The following is a 21,864-nucleotide window of genomic DNA, read 5'->3' as shown; positions in this document are numbered from 1 at the left end:
GCTGTTCTCTCCCTCAGACCCACAATAAAAACTTTCTCCTTAACCATACCAGGAGTGGTCATGTTCTCGTTTCCATTTCAAAGAGAACATATCTATTGAATTGCTGACATTATGTTATGAGCACATAATGCTCTAGAGTGCATATCCATTGAATTGCTGACTTCTAAGTCACGTGCACATTAATCTTAACTAAACACTATCAAAACAGGTTATAAATTTATACTTTTCATATACCCTTGGGTAAGGCTTTTCCGACCATGTTATTTTTCATTTAGTCTGGCTTTTGTGAAAATATATTTGTTCACCTCAAAAAACAAATAGGTGCCCGGTGCAGGATCGTTGACTTATGATGCTGGCAAAACAGTGTCCTCGGTGGCATTCTTGTTTGATTTTGTCCAAAGGTTAGACTTGTGCAACTGTGCAGACAGAAGTAGTAGAAAGGGACAAACATGCCAGCTGAACATGGCAAACATGGCAAACATGGCAAACATGGCTTGGGCAGGCCTTGCCCTTCTCATTTATTCCCTCTGCCTTGCTAAAAACCATTAGAGTGCATTCCTAAAGCTAGCTACTTCCTCCTCCTGTGGATGACATCCAAGGTCCAGCTATCAAAGTACTGAAGCCCAGCAATCAAAGGCCCCCTTTGGCTCACCTAAATAACATGTCAAAATTAAACACCCCATCCAAACATGGGAGGGAGGGTGTCCCTTTGTTTCTTTATAAACTGCCATTTTCCTATGTGCCACATCGGTGTCCTCACTATCCAGAGACAATCCTTTGTCCCTGGGATAAAATATCCCTCCCCTACTCCCCTGTCCCTTTCTCCCTACTCCTTCATCCCTATTTTCTGCCTTTGTCTCTTATTCCCTGCCTTTTTGCTCTCTATGGCAAACAAATCTTTGTGTCGAGGACTTGGTCTTAGGGTGTCTTGTGCCGATACTGGTCCCGGGAGGGTGGATCTTCGCCTAGCCCAGCCTGGAGGAGGCCAGTGCATGGAGGACTCTGGATGCTTCCCTTCTGGATTCATACTCTTTGGAGAAGTTTCTCCTTTCAGAACTATATTCTAAGGCCACTAGATGGTGACATAGGTTAACTTTTTATTTCTCTAGGCATTATCTCCAATTCCCTCCCACCCCACCCCTACACACACAATTGAGAATTGAACCCAGTGTTTCAATGAAAGCCAGACAATGTACTAACAACTGAGTTGTATTTCCAGCTCTTAATTTTTATTTTTTTTTGAGTTCTTATAAGTTAAACTACAAGTATTTAGAGTGGAGTCAATTCTCTCTCTCTCTCTCTCTCTCTCTCTCTCTCTCTCTCTCTCTCTCTCTGTGATGCTTAATTTCAGTAAAGCTAAATTACTATCACAACATTTATGAGTCACTTTATTGTATTTAAAAGGAGCTTCTGATAGAGGTAAACTTGATTTTCATTCAATGTCCCTTTAACTAGTTTATGAACTCCTTTGATGATCTTGTAGTAAAGACAAAAATCAATTTTCATTAATAGTGTCCTGCTTATATCACGAAAGTATCTTTTGTGTGTTGAATATTAAATAAAATGCTGTGTAGAAGGAAAAGGACTAAGGCTCTCTTCTTGAACTGCCAAGAGTTGTTCATATTTCTATATCCTTTTTGCTGACAGCTTTTTTAGTATTAGTGCTAGGAAAGATTTATGAGTATCTTAAGTATTTAATGAAAGCAGAAGTTTTTCATTTCTATTGAAATATTTTGTTCCCAAAACATAAAAAAATGTATACTTACTATGTATTTTTGTATGTTTAAAATACCCCTTTGGGTCTCTTCGGAATTTGGATTAAAAGTGTACTTTAGTACCAGTGACATTTTAAGACCTGAAGACCATGAATACAGTAATTTCCTAGAGGCTGTTATTTACTCTTTCACTCTGTTTCCTTCGTGTGGACTTTTAGAGAAATTTTCTGGACCCTTTGTAATTTCTGGTTATCATTATTAAATATAATAGCTCGTCTTTTTTTAAAAGTCTATTTTAGATTTACTCATCTTTCCCTGATTGCTCTTAAAATACCTTCAGAATGGAGCCATTATAGCTTATTTTTAATATTGAAGGGTGGAGCATTAATGTAAGGCGCCTATTGCATCTTTCCCATTTCTCAGAAGCTTCAGGATTCTGCCTAGGATTTCTTGATACATTCTGAGTTCAAACATTGCTGTGTCTTCCATGAAGGTAGACACGGTTTATGGGAAATCAGAACTTTTAAGGTTAAAATTGGTGTTGGAAAACATTCCTACTTGTAGTTTCCGTGTAGCTCTGTAGTGCTACTGGGGAGGCTCTCCAATATGGCTGGGAGTGCTACAGTGCAGCTCTGTGAGTGCTCCTGGCCGTAGCCTCCAGAGTCCAGACCACCTTCCTCACATGTCAAGCCACCAAGACATTCAACAAAGTATTCTCCAGAGATATTAAGCAAGTTAGTGGCACAGCCATATCTAATGGGACCAGTGAACATCATAAAGCCAGATTCTAAGCTTTCCCACAAAATTCCTGAACATACTACCCCTTCCTGCTTTTAGGGAGAAATCCTTATCTGGCCCTACTTGAAAGTCTTCCTTGTACCATGGAGGTTGTGACTCAAATATAGATGCCAGAGATCTCCTTTTGAGGCTCTGGCTCCAAGATGCCCTTGGAACATTTGCCCATGTACTTACTCAGGAACAAGGTAAATAGAACAAGGCAAACGTAAAAAGGTAAATAAGATTTGGTGGGCTAGGGCAGTTGGCAGCAGATCAGGTTAAAAGCCTACTATGCTCAGGAAATGGCAGTACATATAAGACTGGGGACCGCATATGGTATGCAGCTTGAGGAAAAGATACAACAACAAAGATTGGATTTATCTCTGCCCTACACAGTGGCTTATACTGATGGACAAAGAATAGTATGGAGAAATGATCTAAGAATAAAGTGTTAAGACCTCCCTTTCTTAGAAAAGTTAACTCATTCAGAGACACTGTGGTGGTGGATGACCAGGGAACAAAAGAATACCAAGATTGGACATATAAATAAATTCTACAAGGATACAAAATATAAACATTGTATTGTGGCAGAAATTGAATAATAACAGCAGTAACTTTGGAATGAAGATTTTTCTTGGGCCTAATGACAATTGACACTCTGATCATTAAGAGCTAATAATATGCTGCTCTGGACACGACAATCTACGCAGGCAGGCTTGGGGGTTATCTCCTGTCTAGTGCCCGTGAAACCACAAGATTCTTAAAGAACTGAGCTATGGGGTTGATGAGGGGAAATGATTGTAAAAGACAACTCTGTTCTGTCACTGTTTGATCACTAAGCTTATGATCAAGAGAAAGTTAAGACATGTGTCCAGAGACAAAAATGATACGATCTATGATTTGGAATAGCATGAATCTACCCATGCCTATTGAGTTCTGTTTAAATAAACACTCAGATTGACAGCCAGGCTACAAAATTCCCCCCAGACACCATGTCTGGCTTATTCCTCCTTCACTGACTTCTTATCTCCTCTGTGGGACTTAGCCATTGCTGGGGCACTCATTTCAGACCACTCTTCCAGTGAGTTTTTCAAAATTTTATTCCTTTTCTATGGACCATTTCCATACATATACATATGCATATACATGATCAATAAATGCTCACTGAATAACTTGATTTAATTATCTTTTTATATACCCAAAAATGAAATGACTGAGCCAGCTTCATTGCAGATTTCTCTCCATTATCCACTCATCTTACAGGAAGTGATTGAATTTTCTTTCCCTTATGTTTCTACCAATTTTTCTACTATACAATTTTACCATTTGTCTCAATTTATTAAATTGATGTGTCTCAATTTAAGTTCTACTTCTCTGATTTCTTGTGGATTGACTGACCTTTAAGCTATGTCATTTTTAAGGTCCTGGTTTATTACATTTGTTCAATTTTCAGTTATTGTTTTTCTTATTGATTTGAAGACTTACTGAAGATGCTGGACAGAGAAACCCAGTGACAACAGAAATAAGATAATGACCTTCAGTGTTGGCTTCTTGTATAATCCACATGTTTAGTGACTCAGGGCAGAGGATTATGTTGAGTGAAGGGCTAGAAACTCACATAGAATTAGTTTGTGTGTGTGAGTGAAATGTACTGTTTTATGCTCTCTATGATACAGGGTTATTACAAGAAAAATATACAAATGTTTATAATGGGGACTGATACTGAATTGTGGTTTCTCTTTAAACTTTCACAGTATGAAAGATGATATACCAGATGTACTTGACACAGGAACTTATTGAAAAGCAGATTTTTATCTAAGTTGAAGTTTAACTCAAACAGGTGAGCTAAGACAATCAGAAAGATTAGAAAACAATTGGCCAATAGAAGAGATTTATTTTATTATTGCTCACAAGTCAGTTTTTGTTTGCTAACTCACTTTAGTAGAAGGGAGAATATTTTGCCCTATACCTTTCAGAAAGATAGAGTCTACAGAGAGTATTCCCTGTAGAAAGTATGAGTTGTGGGAAGAATTGTGTTTTTAGAGCATACATTCTTAGATTTCAATTCTGGTTTTGAAACTTTGTAGTTCTGTGACCTTATAAGTTAAAAGGTATTTTGTCTTGTTTGTTGGTTGGTAAAAATGATACTGTTATTTAAGGTGATAGTGATAATTAAATGAGATAAATTGCCCTACCTTCTTTCCCTATAGAATTACAGCCATGTGTTATGTAATGATGGACATTCTAAGAAATTTTGAGATTTTTATACTTGAATGATCATAGAATATATTTACAAATTATATTCACTATTTCATTAGACCATTTATTCTATGGGATTCCTGTGTTCTATGTAGTCCACAATTAACAAAACCATTATAGCTATGTGACTGTATTCATTTGATAAGTTTCTACACTGATATTGTGGAATAATAGAACTAATGGCATTAATTAAATATCCAAGTGTTTAGGGGACACATTTGTCATCAACATACAGAAAGCTTTGGCTTCCTTGTAAAGTATGCACACATCACTATTTTGAGAGGAGGTAAGTAGAAAGTTTGGGAGTTTCAAACAGGATTTGGATAGCTATGTTATCTGACTTGATCATAGACAATGGTTGCTGTTGCCTCTGCTTGTAGTCATTGCTGGGAAGGTGGTTCCATGAGTGTGGGATGTGAATATATTCTCATCCTTAGATTACACATAAGAGAACCAAGGCTAAAGGGGTAAGAGATGTCACATGGATGCACTTGTAGTAAAGTTTAGAACTAGGATTCAGGTCTGGCTCCTGGCCCAGACCTTTTGATCTCAGCTTTCCTCTATGCTAAGTTGGGCCTAGGCCTAGTGTGATCTTTCTTAGTCTGCAAGATGAAGAATGTCAGGACTCACCATTCTGTGTAACATTGACATGGGATTATTTTTTACTCTCTGAGGTTCCTGGATCAGTGTCCCTGCCACTGCACTCTGTGTAATATTGACATGGGATTATTTTTTACTCTCTGAGGTTCCTGGATTAGTGTCCCTGCCACTGCACTTATCAGCATTGTTTGCCTTTTGAGTCACATCATTGTGAAAAAGCAAATACAGTAACCTAATAATCTGAAGAAGCAAGCATTCAGAGGACTTAATGTCCTCGGGGGCGGGGCGGGGGGAGAATGAATCATTATAGATGCTTGTTTCTTTAGACGACTACTAAGATTTAAGGCATGAGAAATGACTCTGTGGTTAAGAGCGCATGCTGTTCTTACAGAGGACCTGAGCTCAGTTCTCAGCACCATATCAGGTAGCTTGCAATCATCTGTACCTCCAAATCCCAGAGCCGCAGCACCTTCTCCTGGCCTCCACTGATATTTGCAGTCATGTGCATGCACACACATACCTACCAGTTCTCTGCACTGGCTCCTACTTCTCTTTCTTCACTTCCGTCTTTCTCTTAGCTTACTCCATTCCTGCCTATTGCCTTCCTGCTGGGCATTTAAACTCATTTCTTCTGAGAACTTTACTTTACACACCTTCTGGCACTACAGGGAAAGCCCTGTAGTGTTCTTTCTCTCTAAGTCTTCGTGGCTTTGACCTTTCTCATTGTCTGGCTTTGGATAAAGAATCATCACAGAGCGGTTACCTAGCTAGCTAGACCCTGGAACCCCACTCACTGCCCTCCTATTTTGCTCTTTCAAGGCAAGGTTATGCTCTTTAGTTGTTGTACTGGCTAGTTTTGTGTCAACTTGACACAGCTGGGGTTATCACAGAGAAAGGAGCTTCAGTTGAAGAAATGCCTCCATGAGATCCAACTCTAAGGCATTTTCTCAATTAGTGATCAAGGGGGAAAGGCCCCTTGTGGGTGGGACCATCTCTGGGCTGGTAGTCTTGGGTCCTATAAGAGAGCAGGCTGAGCAAGCCAGGGGAGGCAAGCCAGTAAAGAACATCCCTCCATGGCCTCTGCATCGGCTCGCTCCTGCTTTCTGACCTGCTTGAGTTCCAGTCCTGACTTCCTTGGTGATGAACAGCAGTATGGAAGTGTAAGCCAAATAAACCCTTTCCTCCCCAACTTGCTTCTTGGTCATGATGTTTGTGCAGGAATAGAAACCCTGACTAAGACAAATTGGTACCAGGACTGGGGTTATTCCTGTGACAACCTGACCATGTTTTGGGGAGGTCTGTGGAAGGACTTTGGAACTTTGGGCTTGAAGATCCATCTGTTGTTAAGAGCTCTGTCGGATGTTTTGTAGGAGCTTGGAAGATAATGTTGAGAACAGTGCAGAAGATGGAGGCCTGGCTTGTGAAATTTCAGAGGGAAAATTAAAGACTATTTTCAGGGCCATTGCTGTTTTGATTGTGAAGATTCTGTAGTTCTGGTTAGCTGGGGCTGAAGAATCAGCTGTGATTAACAAGATACCAGAACTACTAAAGCAAAAACTTTACATTACTGGGACTATTGATGCTGGTTAGCTGGAGCTAAGAAATTAGTGGTGGAGATTGGTTGGAGATTGACTTTTGCTTTTGATTGTGACTGTGCCCTGATATTTTCCCTCTTGAAGGAAGAAACTGTTTTAGTGGAGCCCACAGTTAAGAGACTTTTAATTATAAAAAGACTTTGGATTTTAAAAGAGATGGATATTTTAAAGAGATTGAAAATTTAAGAATATGTAAAGACTGTGGGACTTTTAAAGTTATTTAGATCTTGGGGATGAATAAGAATGTAAGGGTTGAGGCTTACTAGTGATGTGTTTGTGTGTCAAGTTGACAAGGGGTCAATTGTACTGGCTAGTTTTGTGTCAACTTGACACAGCTGGGGTTATCACAGAGAAAGGAGCTTCAGTTGAGGAAATGCCTCCATGAGATCCAACTCTAAGGCATTTTCTCAATTAGTGATCAAGGGGGACTAAGACAATTGTGTATCTTATATAATTAATTCTTCATGAACATTGCCTACATGAAAGCAGGTATGTTGTCTTGTTAACCATGGACTTTCACATAGGTAGTGTCTGGCATATAGTTCAATGAATATCTTTTGTGTGTTGGATGCTGGTTGTGATTAGACTGAAGAGAGATCACTCTTTAGGAGATTTAAAAAAAACATTTTTATCTATAAAATGATGCTGTAGCTTAAAGGCTATTATGGAATCAGACAAACCAAATGAGAGTCAAATATGATGATACGGGCTTGTAATCCCAACATTTAGGAAGCTGTCCTAGTTAGGGTTGCTATCGCTATGATGAATCACCATGACCAAAAGCAACTTGCGGAGAGAAGGGTTGATTTGGTTCACAATTACACATAATAGACCATCAGCACAGGAAGTCAGGACAGGAACCCAAACAGGGCAGAAACCTGGAGGCAGGAGCTGAGGTACAGACAATGGAGGGCTGCTGTCTTGTTCCCCAAGGCTTGCTCAGCCTGCTTTCTTATAGAATCCAGGACCACCAGCCTTGACCACCAGTCCACTGTGGTGCCACAATGGACTAGGTAGGCCCTCTTCCTTCAGTTAGGGACAGAGAAAATGCCCTATAGGATTACCTACATTCAGATCTTATGGAAGCAGCTTTTCAATGGACATTCCCTCCTCTCAGATGACTATAGATTGTGTCACGTTGACATAAAACTAGCCAGCACAGAAGTAGGGGCAGGAGGATAGGCGCTTGAGGATAGCCACACAGTGAGTTCTAGACTAGTCTAGCCTGCCTAAGACCCCTTTTCAACAAAAGCAAACAAACAAAAGAACAAATTGAAGACCAAAACAGAACAAACAAATGAGACCGTTGTCATCTTTTCCAAATGATCCTGATGTGTCATGACAGTCCAGGTTCTCCTAGGTGACCCTACTATGTCCTTCTTTTGCAGACACGTGACCTGCATGATTGGTGAGGATGAGTGCAGCATAGCCTTAGTTCCCCAGAGCATCATGGACCTCTTCTGAGTGGGGATTGGAGTATAGAGAACCCCTCACATACTTGCCAGCACAACAGAAGCAAAAACCAGGACACTGCCTGTCCTCCCTGCCCAGGGGGTGGGATGATGCTATGTCTAACAGCGAGACTCATGCCACTCCTTTCCAAATGGTACAGGCTAAGTGCATGCTTGTAGCTGTGATGAAATGATCCTGTACTGCTGATAGAACAGGGAAGGGCTGGCTATGAAAAAATGTCTGGGAAGAATAAACTTAGAGGAAGAAAGGCTTATTTTGCTTTATGTTTTTAGAGTTATTGGGGTATGGTTGCTCAGCACAGTTGCTCTTTGGACTGTCATGAGGTAGCACATTATGGTGGAAGAAAGCAGCTCACTATGTGGCGGCTAAGAAACAGTGATGGAGAGAGGGGGGGGGTCAAGATTCCAATATGCCTTTCAAGGACACAAGACCAGAGATGTATTTTCTCCATCTAGGCCCTACTTTCTAAACTTTCTAGCACCACTCAGTAACCCTGTCACTTGTTGGTGAAGGGTTCAGCTGATGAGATGGGGGAGGGGCACCATTATAGGCCCAAACCATAACAAGTACCATATTTCCTTAATGTAGGCATATTTACAATAAGGATGATAAATTATTCCTTTCTATGCATGACATCAATTCTAAAGAATATGATGAAAATATAAAAGCTAATAAAAAGCATCAGAATATATTGTTTTTTTTGTTTTGTTTTGTTTTTTTGGTTTTTTGGGGGGGGTTTTAGGGACAGGGTTTCTCTGTGTGTAGCCCTGGCTGTCCTGGAACTCACTTTGTAGACTAGACTGGCCTTGAACTCAGAGATCCACGTACCTCTGCCTCCCGAGTGCTGAGATTAAAGGCATGTGTCACCATGCCCAGCTCTGGTAATTTTTTATTAGGGCAAATGTTTCCATGTCTAAAATGACCTCATTTAAGTAATGATACCTCAACTGTCTTTGTTAAATAGGAAAAAAATTGAGATAAATATTAGTAAATTATTAATAACATTTTAGCATATAAACCTGAGGTATTATAACTTACAGTATGCTGATCTATTGTTTTCTAAGTGAGTGACTGATGATTAATACAGACAACACAGATTATTATAGTTTTTCATAAGAAAGAAGTTAATATTTTTATGAATCCCATTTGATAGTATGAAATAAACTACTAGAGCAAAAATCATCTCAGGCAAAAAGACAAGATGAAAACAATTCATATATTTATTAATAATTTTAAAAATATGGTCACAAACTTGGAAACACGATCTCATTGAACAAAGGGTTGTCTTACAGAAGAGGTATTCTGAAACAAATGAAGAACAAGGATCTTGATCTAGTGACTAAGTGATCTAGTGACTAGATCACTAAGTGAGTAGTGATTCTTTGTTACAAAGGATCTCAGTAAAAACAATAAGGCATGTCAGCTTATAAACCAAAGATTTCATGGGGACAAAGTAACATTATTTTTAAATTAATTACTTTTAACGTATGGGGAAATGAACTCTATTTTCCATGTAGAGTTGGGTTTAATAAAAGGGCCCTCAATGGGCTTTAAAATGCATAGTAAACTAACTTACCACTTCCTTCCAATAAAAGCTGAAATAATTCTCTAGAGAGAATTGAAGCACTGGCCCCTGACACATGTCACATCAGCTCCTAAGACAGTCGTTAGGAAACTATTTCAGTGGTGAAAATGACCACGGAATGAGGAACATGTTCTGCTGAACATCTAGGTAGTTGACACTTTCCCGGACTGGAAAGACATTTCATAAAACACAGAAAGTTATCAGATGCATCAAGCTGGTTCTAAAAATACCGCTTGCCTCCTGAAAGAGCTCACCAGCAGACACGACTCTGGGATCTTCATGGGCTTGCCGTCTCCCAGCTGCCCGAGCGTCTGCGTTCTCACACCACCACAGAACATGAACTGCAGAGGCAAATCAAAAACTGTTTCAATTGCACATTCATACAGAGGAACAAAGTCTTAAAAAGTCCAATGGTTTCAAGTGATACTAAGTGTTTCAGTGGTAAGATTTCAGAAGAGTCAGAGACTTGGCAGAGAAGGTTAGAGGTTAACTAGTCAAACTGGTTTTATAGATGAAGAAATGAAACAGACTTGACAAGTCAAGCAAAGTAAGATAGATAAAGGAATTCAAGACCCAAACTGTATGACTTCCTACTATGTTTTATGTTGTCTTTCCATCTCCTGCTGGCAGCGGAACTTGGTAATGACTGCATAAGGGTCATCCAGGTGGTACTGGTTTTGAGGGCATACAGGGGCCACGGAGAGCAGCTGAGACTTGGCCCTGTGTAGCTGGGCTGGAGACCCTGGAGAGCATCCAGGAAAGGCCATTGGTGAGGATGCAGCTTCAGTTGCAGCAGAGATATTGGAGATGCCAGGACAGCGGGATGATTGCCAAGGGCAGTGGCAGCTGTGGTTCCGAGCGGGCCAAGGGGCAAGCTGTGTGGGCTGAGGTTGGCAGAACTAGAGGTGTGGAGCATCCAAGGCCCCTTGCTGCCCAGAAGATCCTTGCGTAGATCCCAGATGTCAGGCACTGAACTTTTTATACTGTTAGAATTTTGGATTTGCTTTGAATTTAATTGATACTGTGCCCTGGTTCATCCATCTTAGGATAAGAAAGTAGCTTCATTTTGATTTTACAAGAGCCCACAGAGACTTTGGATATTTTTTTTCTTTCCATTTTTTATTAGGTATTTAGCTCATTTACATTTCCAATGCTATACCAAAAGTCCCCCATACCCACCCACCCCCACTCCCCTACCCGCCCACTCCCCCTTTTTGGCCCTGGCGTTCCCCTGTTCTGGGGCATATAAAGTTTGTGTGTCCAATGGGCCTCTCTTTCCAGTGATGGCCGACTAGGCCATCTTTTGATACATATGCAGCTAGAGTCAAGAGCTCCGGGGTACTGGTTAGTTCATAATGTTGATCCACCTATAGGGTTGCAGATCCCTTTAGCTCCTTGGGTACTTTCTCTAGCTCCTCCATTGGGAGCCCTGTGATCCATCCATTAGCTGACTGTGGGCATCCACTTCTGTGTTTGCTAGGCCCCGGCATAGTCTCACAAGAGACAGCTACATCTGGGTCCTTTTGATAAAATCTTGCTAGTGTATGCAATGGTGTCAGCGTTTGGATGCTGATTATGGGGTGGATCCCTGGATAAGGCAGTCTCTACATGGTCCATCCTTTCATCTCAGCTCCAAACTTTGTCTCTGTAACTCCTTCCAAGGGTGTTTTGTTCCCACTTCTAAGGAGGGGCATAGTGTGGCACTCCTCCATTGTTGGTGGGATTGCAGGCTTGTACAACCACTCTGGAAATCCGTCTGGCGGTTCCTCAGAAAATTGGACTTTGGATATTTTAAAGAGCTTGAGCTTTTAAAGACTGTGTGAGTTTTAAAGTTATTCTAGGTTTTATACTGTGGTAATATTAACAATATATCTTGGGGACTGTACTGGCTGGTTTTGTGTGTCAGCTTGACACAAGCTGGGGATATCACAGAGAAAGGACCCTCCCTTGAGGAAATGCCTCCATGAGATACGGGTGTGAGGAAATTTCTCAATTAGTGATCAAGGGGGGAGGGCCTAGCCTGTTGTGAATGGTGCTATCCCTAGGCTGGTAGTCTTGAGGTCTATAAGAAAGCCAGCAAGCAGCATTCCTCCATGGCTTCCGCATCCAGTCTGTCCTGCCTCCACATTCCTAGCCTATGTGAGTTCCTGTCCTGACTTCCTTTGGTGATGAACAGCAATGTGAAAGTGTAAGCTGAATAAACCCTTTCCTCCCCAACTTGCTTCTTGGTGATGATGTTTTGTGCAGGAATAGAAACCCTGACTAAGATAAGGACAAACAAACAAGAAAGAAAAGTTCATTATCATGGTGTGTTTACATGCCAGGTTGACAAATGAATCTTTTTTTTTTTTTTTTTGATTAACTTGAGATTCTAAGAAGAGAGCACCTCAGCTGAGGAAATGTGCCCCCTCAGATTGACCCACAAGCAAGCCTGTGGAGCAGTTTTCTTGATTAAAGACTGGTGGGAACAAATCCAGGCCATTGAGGATGATGTCACTCTTGGCTTAAAGATGAACCTGGGTAGGGTAAGAAAGCAGATTCAGGAAGCCACAGGGAACAAGCCAGTAACCAACATTTTTCTGTGGCTTCTGCTTCAGTTTCTGCCTTCAGTTTCCTGCCTTGAGTTGCTGCCCTGAGTTTCCTTCATGGTGGACTATTAACTGGAAGTATAAGCTGAAATCAACCCTCACATCCTCAAGTTGGTTTTGGTCCTGGTGTTTCATCACAGCAATAGAAACCTACTTAGGACAGGGAATATAGCTTAGTAGTAGAGCACTTGCCTCCCATGCAGAAGGTCCTAGGTTCAATCCCTAGTACTGAAAATCATATATTTAGAGGAATAAGGATTATAAAAGGAATAAACTATTTCTTGAAGCTCTTGTAGTTGTTAAAATTTGCTCACTTTATGGTTCAGAAAAAAAATAGAAGTTTAGCATTTCAAAATAGTTTTAGTGTGTGTTAAATTATAAATAAGAGATGTTATATATTTATTTATATATGTTATATATAATTATAAATATATATAATTATAAATAAGAGATTCTTAAAACTTAAAATGTACAAGATCTTGTCGATACATATAAACTGTAACAATATATCTTAGAAGATGAATAAGTCACCAACATACACGGAAATTTAAAAATATATAGCTGTACCTCTGTTGAGCAATCCATACTCTGCATGGAACACACCAATTAGTTTAATGTAGCCTTGATCAGCATGGGCATTTACTGCTCTTTGAAATGCTTCACCCCATAGAGCTGGGCCACCAGGTTTCATCAGAAAAGTAGCCAGTTCATAGACTCCTAGATTTTGGAAAAAACACTTTTAAGGATGATAGCCAAGGAATTTCCATTCATACTTATATTTACTTGGTTTCAGTAGAATCCTGCTCTGCATGTTCATATTTGAAGGATTGTGCATGTATACACATGTATACAGATGTAGTAATTACATTTGTATTATTTTCCATTAATTATGTGCCTAGAAACCCCTTGTCCATGTTTAAACTTATTTTTGCTATTAAGATTAATTACACAGATGACAAAAAGTGAGGATCCAGTAGGAGTTGGAGAGATGCTTCTGCAGTTAAGAGCAGGTTCTACTCGAGAACAGGACCAGAGTTCAGTTCCCAGCACCCATGCTAACAAGTTTGGCAATTCCACTTAATCAATTCCTCCCAACGGTCAGTTTTGTAGGAAAAACATATGCAGTGATTTAAATTTTAAAGTGAAATATAATTTATAGATATATGCTCAATATGTTTATTATAGTACATCTGTATATAATACAGTTTATATTTAAATATTAATATTGCTTTAAAATGATAACAGAATATCATATATGAGCTCTCACTGCTCTATACATAGTCCCTGGCTCTGTGTAGTTTTCAACCTTTACTGACCATGTGAAATTTTCTATAACATAGATAAGGTTTATAACTCCAAAAACCCTCAAGTGGGCAGGATTCATTAATCCTTACTTTTAAGGATAAAGGAAGCTGGAGGTGATGGCCCACTGCTTTAATCCCAACACTCAGAGGCAGGAGGATCTCTGTGATTTCGAGGCCAACCTAGTCTTTAAAGCAAGTTTCCAGGACAGCCAGAAACCCTATTTCAGGAAAAAAAAAAAAAAGATAAAGAATAAACAAAGAGGTGCACTTTGGGGCTGGTGAGATGGCTCAGCAGGTAGGAGCTCTGACTACTCTTCTGAAGGTCTGAGTTCAAATCCCAGCAACCACATGGTGGCTCACAACCATCTGTAATGAGATCTAATGTCCTCTTCTGGCATGCCTGAAGACAGCTCCAGTGTACTTACATATAATAATAAATCTTTAAAAAAAAAAAAAAGAGGTGCACTTTGTTTTATCTCAACAATCTCTTATGTCCACAAGTAAAAAGGACTCTCCCTCAGTCCCAAAGCACATAAGAACTTAAAATATGTACTATTTCAGTCATGACAATTCACGGTGCCTAAGACAGACTCACCTTCCTTGGGAGGCTTTCCTATTTTGCACCATGGTACCAAATAGGTAATTTCACTCTCTTGTTTGTCAATGAGAGGCAAATTTGGAATGAGGAACTGTTCTTGCCAATCCTCATCCTTGGCCAAGGCTTTGTATACTGCAGCACGGTGAGCAAAATTATCTGCAGTAGAAAAACATCGAGAAAAGGTTTTTTGTTGTTGTTTTTAAAGAATTGATCTAATAGCTATGCTTCTTTGGATCGCTCCCACATCATTAACCTGGAGCATGCAAGTCCACCATGTTGTGGATCTGGGGACAGCCATATGGGGAGATATGACATCAGCATCAAGTTGCTCCTCATCTTTAGGGTGAAAGAAAGGGAGACAACTATTGTACTGACATTGAATGCATTTCACAGGGTCTTTGAAGAAACCTGTGGACAGGAGCTAAGTTTCTCAGTCTGTGACATGGTAAATAATATAATGTCAGCTTCCAGGTTTGCAGCTTTTAACACTTCCATATGGACTAGACTTATTATTTAACAGTATCAGCTGAAAGATAAATTCTACTTTGGTAGTAATGGTAGATGGACAAGATATATCTTGAATACATGTTAACCTAAGTGAAACTTGAATGTATTTGATATCTTTCCCTTTGAACAAATAACTTCCAAAGGACAAGTGCTAATTCCCTTACTGTTGTCACCCAACATTTCTCCCCAGCATTAATTTCTCTGCTTTCTAAGACACGGAAACAGACAGACATGTTTACCAATGTATGGACCTATTACTATATTTATTATAAAGACCTCATGAGACTAAAGTAAAGTATTTATATAGTTTATTTGAGGGATATGAAATAACACCCGTCTTACAGCCTAAAGGGAAACAAGCAGGACTTAACTACTTTTTCCAGTGGGTCATGGTTTAACATGAACCACATTTGAAGCATAAGCTATATTATTGGTGTCTTCCATCTTTCAAAACAGAAAAACAAAACAAAACAAAATCCAACCAAACCCAAAGCATACCCATGTCATCCATAGAATGAATCTTTTCTCATTAAAGAATTGTGTGAGCATTAATTGAACATAGACGACCAAAACACTAAATTAATTATTAAGAGTTTGCTGAACATGCTCGAATCCCAATGTAGTCTATTAATAGTAGATTTTACAAGTTAACCAACATTCTTGAATAATTTTGTGACTTATTCTCCCTTTTCAAGGCAGTGTACCTTCAGTAGGAGAACACCTAGTAATGCTAAAGTAAAATTCTTTTAATTCTTAAGGTACTATGGCAGTGACTTCTGTAACACTCTGGGGTGTAGAAATGAACCAAAATTAATTGGAGCTGAGGGGAGGTCAAAAGTTGACTGCCATCCTCTCTCAGCCTCCATTTACACAAAATCCTGAATGTATGAGGTGTTTCCACTAAGATGTTGATAACCAGGTCTAGCTAGCGTCAGATACTTCTCTCATTCTGTCGTCTTAACTTAATTGGGTTTTGTGAACAGTTTTAAGTCTTGCATTAAATCAGTGTTCCAATAAGTCTCTAAGTTTTTGAGAATAGTAGTCTAAAATTTAATGATTTGATAGATAGCTAGTAATTTCCCAGCTATAATGTTAGATTCTGGAAAATGGTTATACAAAATAGACCAAGAAGAATGGTCCTAAATTTACTTTTTGGTTCTGTACACTTTTAAAAACAATTCTCCTTCATCTGTATCTATACTAATGTATAGACATCTAAGACTCATGTAGCATCTATGAGAATAAAAATCTATAGTGAACACTTGAACTGGGTAACTCATACCGTATTTCCAAATATGGAATACAGTGTTTATTCTGCCTCCAAATCCTACAGTCCAATATCCCACCAATTCAGAATGAGCTGTCCGAAGATGAACATTTTTCTTAAAATTGTACAGGAACTCTTCCACACTTGCGGGCTTAAGGTAATAAGTACAAAATTCATAGAATGTTCCTTCTTGTTGTCTGTGGCCAGTAGTGAAAGGCGAGCACACCTGAGGGAAGATAAGCCAAATGTGAGCATTTGGGGGATGGCAGAACTTAGACATCTTTCCAATCAAATCTGGCACAGAATCAGAATCCTTGTTTCCACTTCTCTTTTCAACTCGCCATAGACGTGTTTTAGTAGATTCAAAGATATCGACTGTTAGACATGTTAAGTAACCTCTTCATGCAAAGTTGCCCCAGACTAAGGCACTGCTATCTTAGAAAGTCTCTTGTGCGAGAGAATCAATTAGGATTTGTTGTTGTTGTTAATTTTTTGTTTTTTTGTTTTTCAAGACAGGTCTCTCTGTGTAGACCTGGTTGTCCTGGAGCTCACTCTGTAGTCTAGGCTGGCCTCGATTTCACAGAAATTCACCTGTTTCTGCCTCCCTAGTGCTGGGGAAATGTGCCACCACCGCCTGGTGATAGTCCCATAAATTGTTTTCCCTTATATTCTTTTAATCCATAGTGTATGTGAGTAGAGCTCATATCTGAGAGAACTTTGTAGACTGCATATCTTTGGGCATACACAATGACCATGTTTACCTAAAGAAAAATTGCTTTTTGTTTTGTTTTTCGAGACAGAGTTTCTCTGTGTATGTCTGTCCTGGAAGTCTGTAGAACAGGCTGGCCTCAAACTCACAGAGATCTGCCTGCCTCTGCCTCCTGATTGCTGGGATTAAAGGCATATGTTGCCATGCCCAGCTTAAAGAAAACTTTTCTTAAAAAGAGAAATTGCTATTCAGGTCAAATAATTGTTCCTACATTCAGCAAAAATAGAACTAGAATGTAGGCAATGCACTAGGATGCTATTGGTCCAACTGCATCACAAATTTGGTAATAGATCAGTGGTCCTCAACCTCCCCAACACTGAGACCCTTTAGTACAGTTCCTCATGTTGTGGTGACCTGGACCATAAAATTATTTTGTTGCTACTTCTTAACGGCAATTTTGCTACTTTTATGAATAGTAATATAAATATCTGATATGGAGGATATCAGAAATGTGACCCCGGAGGGGTCATGACCCAAAGATTGGGAACTATGGAAATAGAGCATGGATGCTAAAAAGTCATTTCCCAAATTGGAATCACTATCAGTTTCTTATGAGAAATATACAGTGAAGATGGGCTTTAATACATTCAATTATATCAACATGGTAGAAATGCCTCTCAAGGTTTCTTTCTTTCTTTCTTTTTTTTTTTTTTAGCTTACTATGTAAGTTTATACTTTTTGTTCTGAGAGCACTTTTCCCTAGGAAATACTTTGTTGGAAATTACCTTGAGTATGTGTCGGTACATATGCACACACATATGTGTACATATACTGTATGACATCATACTATAAAAACCCATCTTATTTTCAAGTTGGGTTATCATGCACCAATTTCATGAAGTTAATAATACCAGAAAAATCTGCTAAAGCAGATCAAATGAATATAAAACTGGAAAAATCACTATATACATTGACAACTTTGAGTAGAAGAAATCTTTTTCTTCTTTATAAGTTTTTGCTTATGAAACACTACTTTATTTAAAGCTTAATACAATTTTCTCCCTTCAGTGCATTCCATTGATTTCTACTCTAAACTATATTCTTACTGCTTGTCTTAGTTAGAGTTTTATTGCTGTGAAGAGACACCATGAATATAGAAACTCTTATACAGTAAACATTTAACTGGGTCTGGCTTACAGGTTCAGAGGTTTAGTCCATTGTCATCATGGCAGGAAGCATGGCAGTGTCCAGGCAAACATGGTGCTGGGGAAGGAGCTGAGAGTTCTACATTTTGGTCCACAGGCAGCAGGAGGAGACTGTGAGCCACACGGGTTGGGGGTGTAGCTTGATCTCAAAGCCCACCCCAACAGTGGCACACTTCCTCCAACAGGCCACACCTATTCCAAAAAGGCCACACCTACTCCAAAAAGACTAGATACTCCCTATGAGCCAAGCATTCAAACACATGAGTCTATGAGGGCCATATCTATTCAAACCACCATATTCTATTCCCTGGCTCCCATAGGCTTGTAGCCATAACAGGATGTAAAATACATTTCCACATAGTCTATCACAGTCTCAACAATGTTTAAAAGTCCAAAGTTCAAAATCTCTTCTGAGATTCATACAATCTCTTAACTATAATCACCTATAAAATAAAAATAAATAAAAAACACCAGATCACTTACTTCCAACATATAATGGCACAATATATAAATTACTGTTCTAAAACATAGGAAGGGGAGCATAGTGAGGAAATACTGGACCAAAGCAAGACCAAAACCCAGCGGGGCAGACTCCAAACTCAGCATCTCCATGTCTGATGTCAAAGTACTCTTTGGATCTCCAACTCCTTTCAGTTTTGTTGACTGCAACACACTTTTTTTTTTTTTCTCTTGAGTTAATTCCTCTCCCTGTTAGCCATTTTCTTCACTGGTTATCCCATTGCTCAGGCATCTATAACATTTTGGGGGCTCTATCTTTACAGTTTCAAACAATGGCCCTTCTTAGCCTCCATGCAGAGAAACCCCTGCCATACACCTGGACTCAGAAACTTTCCTCAGTTGCAGAGGGAGATTCTATAACCTCTTTCTTTTATTCTTGATTCAGAAACCAGAACCACATGGTCAAAGCTGCCAAATTCTGCAGCTTCCTCCAGCTGGGTCATGGCCCCCTCGTTCAATTACATCTTTACCAACTTTCTGGATACTGTGGTTTCCTAAGCTTGGATTTTCTTTAACTTGCTCAGTAGACTGACCTTGAACTCAGAGATCTGCTTGCCTTTGTCTCCTGAGTGCTGGGATTAAAGTCATGTACCACCATGCCTGGACCTAAACTGTTCTTTAATTCCTTCTTACAAGATGGAAACTTAGCTGTGTGGGATCTTGCATTGAGGTCTCCACTCTGTATTCATTTAATATCTTGAATCTGTTTATCCCCTTGAACACAGGAGTTAGCTCTATTTTACTTCCTGGTGCCCCTATTCTCCTAGAATTCATACATTTTGTATTTTTCCTTGTTCAGCTTGCTACACTTCATCAAAATGCTCTTTATAAGAATGAACATTAGTAAACATATGACAGAGTCTATTCTAGGCTATTTTAAGCTTTCCTTTACCAAGGCAATTAATCTGAACTCTTCACTTTAGCCTCAGGCAATCTTTTTGGACAAGGGCAAAATGCAACCAAATTCTTTGCAAAAATATCCCAAGAACAGAGATGTACCCCACTTCTGGTACTAACTAGTAGGGTTTTATTGTTGTGAAGAGATACCATGACCATAGAAACTTTATACAGAAACATTTAATTGGGGCTGGTTTACACTTTCAGAAGCTTACACTTTAGTCCATGTCATTATGGCAGGAAGCATGGCAGCATCTAGACAGACATGGTGCTAAGGAAGGAGCTGAGAGTACTACATCTTGATCCATAGTCAGCGAAGGAAAACTGTGCCACACTGGGCATAGGTTGAGTATACGTAAGACTTCAAAGCCCATCTCCATAGTGACACACACACTTCTTTCAACAAGGCCACACCTACTCCAATAAGACCACTCCCTATGGGCCAAGCATTCAAACATGTGAGTCTATAGGGGGCATACTTATCCAAATCACCACACTGCTCAAAACTGTAAACTTCCTATAAAAATCTGCAGGCATCTCTGCATTTGATGGACATTTTTTTTTTTGTGCTTTGAACCAAAATCTACTAATGAGATTATTAGAACAAGTGCCTATTATCTATAGTTTAGAAATGAATAAAACCCCAAGAAGTGGGTCAGTGGCATTCACAATATTTTATAGATTGATTCAAAGAGTGAGTGTGTATTTGGAAAATGCACTAATTGTCAAGGCCACAAACTTTTTATTATTTCCTGGACATGATACACAGGAGGAAACCTACCCAGAGGAGGAAGTGTGTGTGACTAGATAAAATCGTTTCCCAGATTTCTGTTACAGAGTCAGAATTACAATGGGGAAAAGTCATACACTTCATTATGTCCAATTTAAGACTTGATCTTGCCAGCACTGACTCATTAAAGAGAACGTTGATTTAAAAATCAAAAACCAAACAAAGCCAGAGAAACATCGTAAGGAGACCATTGGTGACATTGCCCGGACAGCACTGGATGAGTAGCCTTTAGTCTCTTCTTCAGGGTTTACTTGGTTCTAGACGAGGTTAACCTGATTTTTCTTCCTCCACTAGGGTAAGTAAAAGTCTGGACCAAAATACTGAGTTTATTCCCTGGATAAGCCAGTGCTCAACAATTAGGGCTGAATGGTGGGCTCCCTTTAGTGACGGTCTCATCACAGCTTAGTCCAGTTTCCAGAAGCTCCAGTCCCGTCCTAACTGACAAGGTTCTCCCATGCCACAACATGCTGGTACCTGGGAACTGAGACTTCCCACTGGCAACAGCCTCAAGCTCTAACAGAATGTGCAGTACTCTAGCACCCCACTCAGCTCCGCCCACTTTCCCCGCTGGCAACCGGCAGCCTCTACCTGATGCACCAGAGCCTGTGAAAGCCTCCTTAGGCTGCCTCGGAGAGCAAGCATGGCTGGGCCTGCAGCGTGCAGGAAGACTGCTTTCCGCTGCCTGCTCCTGCTTGGTTTGATCCACGCTGGACTGGGAAGGGGCTCTGCGGAGCGGCACCGCACTTCTCCGGGTAGCAGAGGACCCACTTTATGGTCTGTGGTGTAGGCTCCGATCCCTTGATTGCCTTTTGTTCTATAAGGTTCTGGCCCTGATGTCAGAGATGATGTTGCAATGAGCAGAACCTTGAGCTTGGTGCAGTTCTACATTCTGGGTTACCACTTTACGCTCCCCCTTCCTCCCTAACCCCCCTCCCCCGTCCCGCCCTGTCAGGACAATAACATTCCAAAATGCTGGGCGAGGCGTGGATGCATGTGTGTGTTTTAACATCTTGGGGTGGGATCTTGTGATACTGCTCAGGAGCCTTCGCCTTCATCACAGAGCACTCTGTATCCCTGTTGATCCCAGCATAGTTTACCAGGCTCGGAATAAAGATAGATTAATTTTTCTGGTGCCAAGAACAGTGGGATCACAGACCTGAACTGAGACCTTTACTATCATACACAGAGGGATCAAAAGTAAATCCCTCTATACTACTGAAGTGGCTCACCTCTTAAGCCCTTCTTGTTGGATTGTTGGTGCCCAGAAGAACTTCATCTAACATGCTAAAGCTGTTTTCCCCCTATGGTTATGTCCCTGTTAGGTGTACTCTGGTGTTCTGTAGTTTTCTATTTACAAATAATGTCCATTTACTAGAAAGATGAGACTTTAGCTCACTTCATAGCACTTGCCTTCAGGCATCTGTCTTTAGAGTTTAAAATAATTACTGCATTAAATTACATTGTAATTTATGACTT

The 21,864-nt window shown here is 40.0% G+C and overlaps 1 protein-coding gene across 1 annotated transcript; it reads right to left on the bottom strand.

Annotated features, from left to right (window-relative positions):
• Positions 1-9,614: 9,614 nt before the first annotated feature.
• Nipsnap3a (nipsnap homolog 3A) lies at positions 9,615-21,185 on the bottom strand. The gene is made up of 7 exons (NM_028529.1): positions 20,977-21,185; positions 16,284-16,494; positions 14,492-14,650; positions 13,160-13,309; positions 10,259-10,345; positions 9,996-10,171; positions 9,615-9,721 (listed from the first exon to the last, which is right to left on the bottom strand). Exons 1-6 carry the CDS (start codon positions 21,028-21,030, stop codon positions 10,095-10,097), a joined length of 738 nt encoding a protein of 245 aa, NP_082805.1. The 5' UTR covers positions 21,031-21,185; the 3' UTR covers positions 9,615-9,721; positions 9,996-10,094.
• Between the last annotated feature and the right edge of the window lie 679 nt (positions 21,186-21,864).

Source organism: Mus musculus, chromosome 4 (genome assembly GCF_000001635.26).
Source record: "Mus musculus strain C57BL/6J chromosome 4, GRCm38.p6 C57BL/6J".
Taxonomy (NCBI): domain Eukaryota; kingdom Metazoa; phylum Chordata; class Mammalia; order Rodentia; family Muridae; genus Mus; species Mus musculus.
The sequence above is the reverse complement of the archived record's forward strand: the minus strand, read 5'-3'. Positions and strand labels throughout refer to the sequence as shown.

Bases quoted from the DNA above. Each gene is read 5' to 3' on its own strand.
- Nipsnap3a (NM_028529.1), bottom strand. From the start codon at position 21,030: ATGCTTGCTCTCCGAGGCAGCCTAAGGAGGCTTTCACAGGCTCTGGTG. The intron at 16,495-20,976 runs GTAGAGGCTGCC...ATCTTCCCTCAG, and splicing joins CACAGGCTCTGGTGCATCAG to GTGTGCTCGCCTTTCACTAC. The intron at 10,346-13,159 runs GTACAGCTATAT...TTGCCTCTGCAG, and splicing joins GTATGGATTGCTCAACAGAG to TTCATGTTCTGTGGTGGTGT.